Source organism: Rhinatrema bivittatum, chromosome 1 (genome assembly GCF_901001135.1).
Source record: "Rhinatrema bivittatum chromosome 1, aRhiBiv1.1, whole genome shotgun sequence".
In the NCBI taxonomy this organism is placed as follows: domain Eukaryota; kingdom Metazoa; phylum Chordata; class Amphibia; order Gymnophiona; family Rhinatrematidae; genus Rhinatrema; species Rhinatrema bivittatum.
Window position 1 is genome coordinate 446,119,227 of NC_042615.1, and position 13,168 is coordinate 446,132,394.

Below are 13,168 nucleotides of genomic sequence, written 5' to 3' on the forward strand. Positions count from 1 at the left end.
TATAAGCTTATTACTAACTTTACAAATAAAACCAGGGAATCTCTAGTGAATATCTCTGTGCTTTCAGCAAATATTTTTGCAAATATGATCCATAATGAATTTGCATTGGAGGAAAACTCCTTAGAAAGTAATTTGGATGTCTCTGAAAAATATGCCTGTACTCCAGGGATTCTGATAAGTACTTTTTCCTCTTATAACTTGTCTTCCCCAATAGGAGTAAAGTGAAAGCTTGACTCCACGTGTTCTAGTACTTCTCCATTAGACCCATTAACCACCAACTATTCCAAAAGCTTCACTACTAAATCCAGCACGAATTTGCCCAGTTTTAATAGGACATCTTTGATCTTACAATATTTGGTCATTATCGTCCCATATCATATCTTCCTTTCGTAGTAAAAATTATTGAACAAGTTATAGGATATCAGTTAACAGATTTTGTTACCAACACTAATGCACATCATTTCCTTTAATCAGGCTTCCAGTGCAGTCATAGTACTGAATTCATATTAGTGGAATTAAGCATTGAAGTCAAACTCACATGGTGTAAAGTCTACAATCATTATCTTCACTAACGAGTGCAGCCTTTGACGCCATCAATCTTAAATTGTTCATTGATATACTTGGCAAAATAGGCCCTCTGGGGATAGACTTAGAATGTTCAGATGTTTTCTCTGTGAGCATACCTATCAAGTCAAATGAGATCATATCCTTTCTATGCCTAAGATGTTGTCTTGTGGAATACTGCAAGGTTCAATACTTGCACCTCATCTTTGTAACATTTACTTGACCCCATTGGCAATTTTTAATTCAAGAGCAAGGTTTTAGCGTTTTGGTTTTTTTTTAATGAGTGGATGATATTTGTCATTGCATATCTTGATACAAAATGTACTGTAGAGAGGCCACTATTCAAGTTTTGATTACCCTGGTACTTATCTAACTTTTAATTGGATAAGTCGTTGTCTGGTTAAAATTTAGCTGAATAAGTAAGGGGCATTTTTGGGGGTGTTCTGGGATGGGGTTGAGTTAGCTAAATAGCTTGTCTGGCTAACTTCAATATTTGGCGTTAGCTGAATAGGTTACTTGGCCAAATGCAAGACAGGTCTAATGTTATCCTACCTTGTGTAGCTGGATAGCTTTATCCTTAACCAGCTATATCCATAAAGAATGTAGCTGATTAAGTGGTGCTGATTAAAATTTAAAATAATCTCATGGGTCCAATCAGTGATGCAATCAGTGTCCCCCACCCAAGCTCCAAATCAAGGGTCTTGAAAGGCTGAATCTACACCATATTTGCCTCCAAACCCCTCTGACAGGATTTAAAGTCCCAAAGTTGAAGGGGTCCAGGACTGGCCTCCCCCATCCTTCTCCCTGATTCACAATAATTTAAACAAAACTAACCCACCACTGTCTCTCTTCCCCTCCCCAACCATAACCTACCCTCTCTTCCAGTACCTTGAAAATCTAAATCTTAAGCTGAGATCATGATATACTGCTACTGTGACCCTTGCTTAGGCACTTCCTTCATTGCTCACATGGGAAAGCTGAAAGAGCTGAACCAGGGTCCAACTGACCCTAAGTCTGGCCACTAGATATTGCCACAGATGTTTTGTGATGTAACCCTGAGTAATTCTATGTGTTGGTGAATTGGCCTCTTAATGAACAATTTGAAATGTTTATATATGTTTGCATAACTGAGATTTTGTATAGATATAAGTATCTATACAAAACCTGAATTCGCTGGAGATGGAGAGAAGGCTTCTGGGAAGGGTAGTTGAAAGAGTAAGAGGGAGTAGATGAGAAGAGTGAAACTGAGATGGAGGGACAGGATTAAAATAAAGTGGATAAGGGACAGTGCAAGGTTGAGATAGATCAAAACAGAAGGGGAGATGGAGAGGATTGATGGCAAGATTCAGAAGGATGAATTGAGGAAAGGCAGTGAGGTGTAAGGCAGACTGGGGATGGGAAGGAGGACCAGAAAAATGTGGCAGTGGGTGAAGAAACTGGAAGACCAGCAGGCGTAAGTTTCCTAAGCAGGTTTGAAAACTTTGCTCTTCGGAAACCATTGATTTTTCTCTTCTTTTTCTCTGCATTCCTCAAAGTAGTGCCCAGTTTCTGAGTAGCTTGTATATACCTCAAGGAACTGAGCAACTCATCTATGCCATCAATTCAGTTTGCTTGCTGTTGAGAAGAATGCCTATCTTTTGCTGATATATTTCTTCTAAATGTAGTGTTGAAGAGCCATTGATTGTTTCTTTTCAAAATCTATTAAGTTGTTTCTTCAAGACTTTTTGATATGAAAATTTGCTTTGTATTTGTCAAGAGTCACAAACTGAGCAGGTTCCTAACGCAAAGAATTTGGCTGCTATATCAGCATCAGATTCTGTTTGAGACCAGTTTTCTATCCAGGATTGAAACAAACTTTTTTTTTTTATTACAATGAAATGTTTTCTCTTAAAACTGAAGACAGAAAAGTATGGCTAGATGTTAGTGAAAGAATTTGCTTTGACATTACAAGTAGATTTAGTCTAAATGCATATAATTGATTTGGTATTTCATGGTTATTTGCAGCTTACATGTTTTCCTTCATCTTAAGAATCAAATACTTTAAAGTATTTATTTTTTCTTAAGAGCTTCCTGAAATTCCTTTAATAGAAGAGGAAGTACAAGAAACAGAGTCCTGGGCCAAACCTCTTGTCCACCTTTGGCAGCAAAGAAAGCACAACTTCCATGCTGAAAAAGAGTATAATGCATCGGCTGCCCAAATGGATCCATACTGCGCTATTTGTACTCTGGTTTTACCTTATTACAGGGTAAGGATGATTATCATATATGCTCTGCTTGGGATTTAGAAGTATTTTAAAACAATCATTGACAATTTTCGACATAGCTGGTTACTGTAGTGCTTGTATTTCATGAGCACCCCTTAATTTTGTTTACATTTTGTATTCAGGTTAGAAATGTTCATCTTGCCTGAGTTAGGCATGCACATATCAAAGATTAATTTTTATAATACTTATTATTATTTTTAGTATGAATGTATGCATTTTTATTTGCAATATGTATTTATGCATTCTTATTTGTTACCCAGTTTTTTAAAAAATATGCTGAAAGCAGGAACAGCATCATACACATACCGTATTTTTCACTCCATAAGATGCATTTTCTTTTCCCCAAAAGTGGGGAGAAAATGTCTGTGCGTTTTATGTAGTGAATGTAGCGTCTCTCCCTCTCGCGCGCCGTCCCCCCCCCCTCCTCCTCCTCCCAACTCAGTCCAATCAGTATGGTGGCGCAGGTCAAATGCATGAAACATTTTATCATAATATATATAGTATATTACCCTCATTATTTTCTAATATATCTAAACAAATGAGAAGGAAATGGCCTGTACTAACTTTGATGCCATGTATCGTCTTCTGTCAGCAGAGCTTGAGCTCCCTGCCTGTCTGCTGTTCCCGGGGTGCATCTTACAGCGAAGGTCGGCGAGGCGCAGGTCAAACATCAGCTCTTTGAACCGCGTGCGCTATGGAGGCCCCTCCAGTTCAAACGGTCTGCTGTTCCCGGGGTGCCGCAGGGTTGGCGACACCCCGGGACCAGCAGACCGACAGAGAGCTGTTTGAACTGGAGGGGCCTCTGTAGCACACGCAGTTCAAACAGCTGATGTTTGACCTGCGCCTCGCCGACCTTCGCTGTAAGATGCATCCCGGGAACAGCAGACAAGCAGGGAGCTCAAGCTCTGCCGACAGAAGACGATACACGGCATCAAATTTTATGGTTACTACTGGCCATTTCCTTCTCATTTGATAGATATATTAGAAAATCATGAGGGTAATATAATGCCTGGGATAGAGGACACATGATACAAACCTTTACTTTTTTAGTTCATGGTATAGTTCAGTGATTTATGATAAAATGTTTCTTGCATATGAATCAATGTGGATTTTCAGAACTGATTGTTTTTGACAGCTGAAATTAATGAAAAGCAAATAGAATTACTGCCTGTGCTGATTAAGTGGCTACCTGTTGAAATAATAGGAGCAAATTGCTCTCCTAATCAATGTAATATAGCCCTGACTATTTATTATTGAACTTTGGAGCAGTCATGAAAGTTTAAAATAACTGGTGTGAGAGAGCTGTGTGTATGAGGGAGGAGAGAGTCTGAGTGTGTGATTGTCTGTGGGTATGTGGGTATGTGTATATGTGAGGGAGAGCTGTGAGTGTGTGTGTGGGGGGAGGAGAGCTTGTATGTGCGAGAGCCTGTGGGGGAGAGAGCTAGTGAGTGTGAAAGAGCCTGTGTGTGTATGTGGGGAGGGGAAAGAGCCTATGTATGTATGTGAGGGAGAGAAAACCAATGAGTGTGAGTACCTGTGTGGATGTTCTCTGCCTTACTACAAAAAACAAAACCGAAAAAATATCCCACGGACAGCCACCAGGGGGCCCGTGTGCGCCACGTGAATTTTAAAACACGTGAGTGAGCGTATCTCTAGGTATACGCACAAACTTTGAAAAGGGGAATGAGCATGGTCTGGGCAGAGCATGGGTGGGACATGGCCATTCTGGGACGTTACTTTGAATTGTGCCCGGACATATTTACAAGCACAAGCGTGCGCCGAGGTTCTCTAGCACATAAATTTACTTCTGCTATGGACGGTGTGTAACTATTAAAATAAAAAAAATAAAAAAATGAGTTATCAGGGTTTTAAGGGTTCAGGATTAAAGGGAGACGAAATAACAGGGGGTATTTATTTATTTAAAACTTTTATATACCGGTATTAGTATGCAAACATCATACCAGTTTACATTGTAACTGAGAGATTGAAAATACAATTAACAGGGAGGGAGTAAATACATAGAGCAGTAAGAAGGAGGAAAGGGAACATTAACTTTGAGATGTAAAACAGGGGAATTAAATACAAAGGGCTATATACAGTATTTACAGGAGGCTATTAACAGAGTACAATCTGGGAGTCGCTTATAAGAGGATTGTTCGGGGGGATGAGAGGAGTAAGTAGATGGAGACAATTTATTCTGGGAAGGCCTGTCGGAAGAGCCATGTCTTTAGTTTTTTTCTGAATTTGGAGTAGCATGGCTCAAGTCTGAGGGTGGTCGGGAGGGAGTTCCATTGTTTAGGGCCTGCAATGGAGAGAGCGCGATCCCTTGTGGTGGAGAGGTGAGCTTTTTTGATAGGAGGTACTGTTAGGGTACCTTTGTTGACAGAACGCATGGGTCGGTCAGAGCGTACGGGGCAAAAGGGTTCATCTAGCCAGGTAGAGTTGTAGGGATGGATTTGTGTATTATGGTTAAGGTTTTAAAGAGGATGCGGGATGTTATGGGGAGCCAGTGGAGGTCTTTGAGTATGGGGGTGATGTGGTCTGATTTCCGTTAAATGAGCAAACTGGGGAAAAGGGCTATTGCCTCAGTGAGTGTATCTATTAAAATCCCCCACCTTACACAGTAGAGCTGGCATTTGTGCATGCATTCACGTATCCATACAAAATTGTGAGCACATGTATGCGCATACAACCGATTTTATATAATATGCACTCATTTGCATGTATGTTATAAAATGTCCATGCCTCTGGACACGAACCAGCATGCGCACATATACCTATTTCCGCAAGACTGTTTGACGGTTACCGTCCCTGCGTATTCCTTACACCTGCAAGAGGTTTCCCATAAAATAGGAATTACTCTTAGACTTCTTTAATACTGAAGATCTGACCCACCACACCATTTCCTATTTCTGTAAGCTTTTTATGCAGAGAGAACCTCCACCTCAGTATACTAATGTGCTCGAAGGCTTGGAAGCAAGAATTAAGAACATAAGAACATAAGAAATTGCCATGCTGGGTCAGACCAAGGGTCCATCAAGCCCAGCATCCTGTTTCCAACAGAGGCCAAAACCAGGCCACAAGAACCTGGCAATTACCCAAACACTAAGAAGAACCCATGCTACTGATGCAATTAATAGCATTGGCTATTCCCTAAGTATAATTGATTAATAGCCATTAATGGACTTCTCCTCCAAGAACTTATCCAAACCTTTTTTGAACCCAGCTACACTAACTGCACTAACCACCTCCTCTGGCAACAAATTCCAGAGCTTTATTGTGCGTTGAGTGAAAAAGAAATTTCTCTTATTAGTCTTAAATGTGTTACTTGCTAACTTCATGGAATGCCCTCTAGTCCTTCTATTATTCGAAAGTGTAAATAACCGAGTCACATCTACTCGTTCAAGACCTCTCATGATCTTAAAGACCTCTATCATATCCCCCCTCAGCCGTCTCTTCTCCAAGCTGAACAGCCCTAACCTCTTCAGCCTTTCCTCATAGGTGAGCTGTTCCATCCACTTTATCATTTTGGTTGCCCTTCTCTGTACCTTCTCCATCGCAACTATATCTTTTTTGTGATGCGGCGACCAGAATTGTACACAGTATTCAAGGTGCGGTCTCACCATGGAGCAATACAGAGGCATTATGGCATTTTCCGTTCTATTAACCATTTCCTTCTTAATAATTCCTAACATTCTATTTGCTTTTTTGACTGCTGCAGCACACTGAGCCGACGAATTTAAAGTATTATCCACTATGATGCCTAGATCTTTTTCCTGGGTCGTAGCTCCTAATATGGAACCTCACATCGTGTATATACAGCAAGGGTTATTTTTCCCTATATGCAACACCTTGCACTTGTCCACATTAAATTTCATCTGCCATTTGGATGCCCAATCTTCCAGTCTTGCAAGGTCCTCCTGTAATGTATCACAGTCTGCTTGTGATTTAACTACTCTGAATAATTTTGTATCATCCGCAAATTTGATAACCTCACTCGTCGTATTCCTTTCCAGATCATTTATATATATATTGAAAAGCACCGGTCCAAGTACAGATCCCTGAGGCACTCCACTGTTTACCGTTTTCCACTGAGAAAATTGACCATTAAATCCTACTCTCTGTTTCCTGTCTTTTAACCAGTTTGTAATCCACGAAAGGACATCGCCTCCTATCCCATGACTTTAGTTTTCGTAGAAGCCTCTCATGAGGGACTTTGTCAAACACCTTCTGAAAATCCAAATACACTACATCTACCGGTTCACCTTTATCCACATGTTTATTAACCCCTTCAAAAAAATGAATCAGATTTGTTAGGCAAGACTTCCCTTGGGTAAATCCATGTTGACTGTGTCCCATTAAATCATGTCTTTCTATATGGTCTACGATTTTGATCTTGAGAATAGTTTCCACTATTTTTCCCGGCACTGAAGTCAGGCTCACTGGTCTATAGTTACCCGGATCGCCCCTGGAGCCTTTTTTAAATATTGGGGTTACATTGGCCACCCTCCAGTCTTCAGGTACAATGGATGATTTTAATGATAGGTTACAAATTTTAACTAATAGATCAGAAATTTCATTTTTTTAGTTCCTTCAGAACCCTAGGATGCATACCATCCGGTCCAGGTGATTTGCTACTCTTTAGTTTGTCAATCTGGCCTACTACATCTTCCAGGTTCACAGTGATTTCGTTCAGTTCGTCTGAGTCATCACCCCTGAAAACCATCTCTGGAACTGGTATCTCCCCAACATCCTCATTAGTAAACACGGAGGCAAAGAATTCATTTAGTCTTTCTGCAATGGCCTGCGATGGCCTTATCTTCCCTAAGAGCCCCTTTAACCCCTCAGTCATCTAATGGTCCAACCGACTCCCTCACAGGTTTCTTGCTTTGGATATATTTAAAAACGTTTTTATTATGAGTTTTTGCCTCTATGGCCAACACCGCATTCATCAATCCACAACTTTGTTTTTCAGTATCTTCACTGAATCTATTGTCTATCTTTTCTTGTGCCTGCAAACCCTTTGTCTTTCCACTTTCTCTTCAATTAAATTCTCTTTGCTCGTTTAAGAACATAAGAACATAAGAAATTGCCATGCTCATAGTCTTGCCATGATTTTTATATTCAAATGTCTATTCTCTGCTTCATCGTGCTTCTTTCTTGTGACATTAGAGGATTTTACTCCATCTCAATATTTAAAATCTTTCTCTAAGATTATTTCTCTTACAACTTTTGGGTTAAGGGAAACCCAATTTAAATTGTTGATGCAGTTTTATTTTTCTAGGAAACATGCACATATGTTGAAATTTTCCCAGTCCAACAGTTTTAAATTTTAAAAGGAGGTGGGTATCTTGGGATATCAGTTCTGTCCACTTATCAAAGGGTTTGGGGGTAAAGTGCAAGGATATATTCATAGTTTATCAGGTATACTGTTATTGTTGAAGATCCAGATCTTTCTCTTTCATGAAATGAAATCACTTTAAAAAATAAATGCATTAAACAGGGGGTAAGATAAGTATTGCTTATAGTAAAGAAAGCTATCTTGCACAAGTGGTTAGTGTCTAACGTCCCTACTCTGTTGCTATTGTGGAGAGCCCTGCACCACCAGTATATTATGGAAAAATGATTTGGCTGTTAAAAATAAAACTTTTCTGAAACTGAAACTATGGGATCTGTATATGCAGTTTCTGTCATATAGAGCAGGAAGTCTACTTTTGAACACTACCCCATAAATTTTGAGCAGTGTTAACTTTTTTTTTTTTTTTATTGTTCTTTAATAAGGCTTGGGGTACTTCTCTCCTGTCATATGAATTGCACTTAAAGGGGGGAGGGAGAGAGAGAAGGAGCAGATATGATTCTGTTTTTGTTACAGAAATTTCTGTTCTACAATTTTTTTTATGGTTCTATCAGGGAATGATTACAAGAGATCTCTGTGTATGCTTTCTCCTTAGGCAGTTTTCAAAGAAAAAGTATTCAAAAACTACAGGTAACATGAAAATCCCCCCATTTTTTTAAATAGTATCTATTATGTTCTGTATAATATGGCTATGTACTGCTGTTTACATTCTTCAAAATGGAAAAAAAAATTTTCACTAATCAGGTATTGAAAAACATGTTCTGAAATTAGTATGAGCTCCCTAATTTGTTGGAAGATGAGGTACAATCTATCTGTATAATTTACTTTGTTTGTGTCTTGGAACTCTGCTAAGGGTCCAAAAACCATATCTGTGGTGACTTTTCGGGAAATTTACTGATTGGATTTCTTTAGTGTTTGCCATCAATGTCCAATTAAAAATTGGCCCCTAACAGGTTTAAAATGAACACAAAATAAAATTAAAATCTGTTTCTTGGTTCTTGGCACCTTATGTTAATAAGGTTTAAAATATGTGTTGTGGTATATTTGGTTTTAGTCATGGGGGAAGAAATTTTCAGACAGTGTGTGTATGCTAGTTTCTCACTATTTACATATGGGCATGATTAAGAAAATTGTCCTCTAATGTCACAAGCAAGAAGCAAGATGAAGCAGAGAATAGACATTTGAATATAGAAATCATGGCAAGACTATGAGAAAACAAAAGAAAGAGCAAAGAGAATTTAATTGAAGAGATAAAGTGGAAAGACAAAGGGTTTGCAGGCACAAGAAAAGATAGACAATAGATTCAGTGAAGATATTGAAAAACAAAGTTGTGGATTGATGAATGCGGTGTGCCAATTTTTTTTACAGTATTCAAATGTATTCATTTACACACATTGTTTAAATAGCTTTTTCCTGTCATTTTTCATGGAAAGTTAGCTAGTAGCATATTAAATGCAGATTCCCTAGACTTTTCCGCATCCATTCATCCTTAAAGGTTCATTAGTATTATATTCACATGCTAAATTCCTGTTTACTTTTGGGACCAAATATTTGTTGATTTATTTTATAGAAAACATCATTTGCATCTGAAGTTGATTATGTTGGTTTTGCTGTTTGGTTTATTTATTTTTGTTCAACCTATCTAACTCCTGTGAGGAGAATTCTAGTCATTAGAGCAGCAGGCTGCAAACCACAGAGGCAAGGGCTCAAATCTTGTTGATTCTTCTTTTGATCTTTGGCATGTTACTCCAACCTCCATTGCCTCACCTACAGACTTACCCCTGGATTCATCAAAATGCTATAATTTAACATGGATAATGCTTGCAATAAGAAAAAGGGGCTTGGTTATGATAATTTTAGAATTATTGCATCATGCCCTATCTTACCGCTTAGCATAGGTAGTTTACCACAACATGCGGTAAAGTTTTCACACCCCGTGATACTTGCACATCACTGCTCGCAAAGTGCCCAGACTGGCATTTACACGAAAGTGAGAGAGAGAATGCCTTTTTATAAGGCCTTCATAATAGTGAACTATTTATATCACTATAGGAGGACCAGTTTTATATGCAGAGTGAGACGTTCGAATAGCACAGTAGACCTCAATGAAGATTTGACATCATTTGGAGTGAGTAAAGTCACACAAAGATGAGATTTCTTCAATCTTCTCGCACCCTAGCTTGATAGAACCCTGGTAGAGAGTCCATCAAGCTAAGTGCTGTTTGTACGTCTCATTCTGAATGTAAAACTAATCTCAAAACCTCACCTCAATTTATTAGCTAGCCCTCCTATAGCTGTATAAATAGGTGACTAGTATGAGTGCCACCCCAGAGTCTTTCTCTCCCTCTCTCTCTACTCCATTCCTCTCCCTCTCCCCAAGCACGATTTGTGTTATAGCCATTTTCTGCATTTCGCACAGCTTAAAGCCAGTAAAAGTGTAGTTATTTCCGACGTTAAAAGCGTGCGATAGTGTGTGTTACGCTATCGCACAGAGCGATAATGCCCCTCATTTTCGTTAATCCCACCCAAACCCCTTCCCAATCCTGCTGCTTTGAAAAAATTGCATTTGCAGCATGCAATACCATAACTATCGCATGTGTTATGGTGTTAACCCATTTGTTAACACATTATCGTGGGCAGAAACGCCATAACTCATTTTGATGAATGACCCTGTTAGAGCCTAATTTACTAAAATCTTTCTCCCATTCTGTGTCTAATGGAAAAATGCTTAGTAAATAAGGCCTTTATATTGTAAGCCCTCTAAGAATGGGGAAATACTGACAATACCTCAACATCACCCAATATTTCAGCAAATCATCTTCATCAGATGTTGTTGGGACCGATATGTATCATCATGACTTTATTTTATACATCAGTATTAGGGCTTATTGTTTCGGGTTTTTTTAATATTGGAACTGAGTTTATAAAGATTCACTTTGAGCCTAAGACATATGAGTTTATTTTACATTGGTTAACTTTTAGATACAGTTTATCATTTACAGAAACTTGTTCTATCAGTAACAAAATATAGCACATGCTGGGCTAAATGTTTGATCTTTATGGGACGACTGCAGGCTCTGTTTTCAGCTGAGCTCTACAGTTGGCTCTGATACCCTTTACTTAGTAATTGTTCTATGACAAACTGGTATATTTTAAAATATTTGAAATATTCAACACATTCAAGTGTCTTAAGTGCCACTCATTTTTAAGTTTGATTTGTTTCCATGGTTGTGTGTTTTGTATCTTCCAATTTAATTTTTAGATTAACTTTTGAGCCATTTTATTATTATTATTTTTTTATTTCACTATTAACAGGGGGTAATCATGGCACTTTGATCGATCACTCACCCCCCATACCCACTGACACATAGCTCATAAACGAGACTTAGACAATTAGATTTTAATGGCTGCAGCCATTTATCAGATATCTGACAAGAGAATCTAATTTAGGTGCTTTAGCCTATGAACATCTGTCCACCTTAGGAGGTGCCTTCCAGTATCTCTGCAACAGATCCCTAACAGTCACCCCATGGACCCTGCCTCCAGTCTATGGAACCTGGCCACTTTGAAATGTCTCATACTACAAACCTGTTAGCCTCCCCTCCTGTAGTGGGTAAGCAGAGCTATCGTGTGTTTTTATGGCCCAAGCCATGGTCCGTCATGTCACATCTCTATTGATTCAGCATTTACTTGTTCAGTAACTGGGACACTGAAGTCACACCTTCATGATGCTCTAAGTCACCTCCCCTACACTAATTCCCCCTCCCCCAAATACAATGTTCAAGCCCCCTACCATATGGAGTCTAAGTTGCTCACCCAGTTAAATTAGTAATGAGCAGGTAGGGCCACTCACATACCAGAAACTGTCAAAAGCCCAAGCTACATGTTTCGATTCCTGCATGAAGAAGTTGTGGGCAGTCTGGTGGGATGTACCCCATCCTGTCTGAATCGGTCTGGAAAAACTGACATCCGCCCATTCGTGTCAGAGGTGTAACACATCGAGGTTGCTTGAGTCTTTTCTAATTTGCTTGTCTACTTTTGCTTGGCATCTTCCCCACCATCTAACCCTGGCCATCTAGTGATGCAATATGATATCCCTAATGGAATTTATCCATGTGAGACTTTCATTTTTTTGAGATAATTACCTCCCAGGTGTTTGACCAGCAAGTTGAGGCATATCCCTCTTTATCCTATGGTATGCAGGAGATTCAAAAGTTGGTTCAAAATATGCCCCTTTTCCCAATTCACCAGACATACCATCCTCTGGCCAATAATACAAGGCCATGTCCAAATCTGCTGAGTGTGGCCTGCTGCTTTGCAAGGACTATGAAAGAGTGTCCAACTATCCACAGAGATCAGTGTCACCAAATGGTATCTGTGGGGTAAATCCAAAAAAGGTACCCGCTTAAATCGCACCACCATCCACACATTTTTTTTGTTAGAAGGAAAAGATTTCAGATACCAAATCTTAGAATAGATCCAAGATTTGGTGATAAGACAAAATCATGCGTCAGGAAAACCTCCTTAATTTTTCATTCTGTATTGTGCTGTGACAAATGATATACTAAGAATTTAGCTGTAGAATACACTTAATATTAGGAAGCGTAATTCTAGTTAAAGTCTATGTGAAATTTGTTTTGGGCCCACAAAAACTGTACTTGAACTGTATCTTTTCCATAGAAAAAAAGTATCCTGTTAGGATTCTTGAATGCAGTTATTTCAAATCTTGAAAACAATTCCAATCTGCCCAGTGTTTTGCTGTCCAGACTACATCAGGGAGACATCTGGAAAGCTTCCTACAAACTTTAACTAAAAGTAACAAATAAAAAAGGTTTGTAATCCATTCTTTTTTAGAAAATTCTTTACCAACAATAATTTCAAACTTACCACAATGGGCAGATATGAGATTCACAAACAATCAACTGCTTCAACTGTGGCAGATGCCTATGATCATGTTTAAAAACTATAATGGTCAGCAACAAAA

General features: G+C 38.9%; 1 protein-coding gene across 11 annotated transcripts in view; it reads left to right on the plus strand.

The window, feature by feature from the left end:
• KDM4C (lysine demethylase 4C) overlaps positions 1-13,168 on the plus strand; it is a 1,194,550-nt gene that overhangs the window by 743,772 nt on the left and 437,610 nt on the right. For 10 of the 11 annotated variants that reach the window (XR_003857317.1, XR_003857316.1, XM_029605175.1 and 7 more), the window contains one exon: positions 2,629-2,810. Coding sequence is in view for 8 of the 11 variants with exons in the window: in XM_029605175.1 (XP_029461035.1) it covers positions 2,629-2,810 (182 nt within the window). In the remaining 3 variants the exon portion in view is untranslated. Of the gene's footprint in view, positions 1-2,628; positions 2,811-13,168 lie in introns of those variants that run through there. The other variant, XR_003857320.1, reaches the window with a different exon arrangement.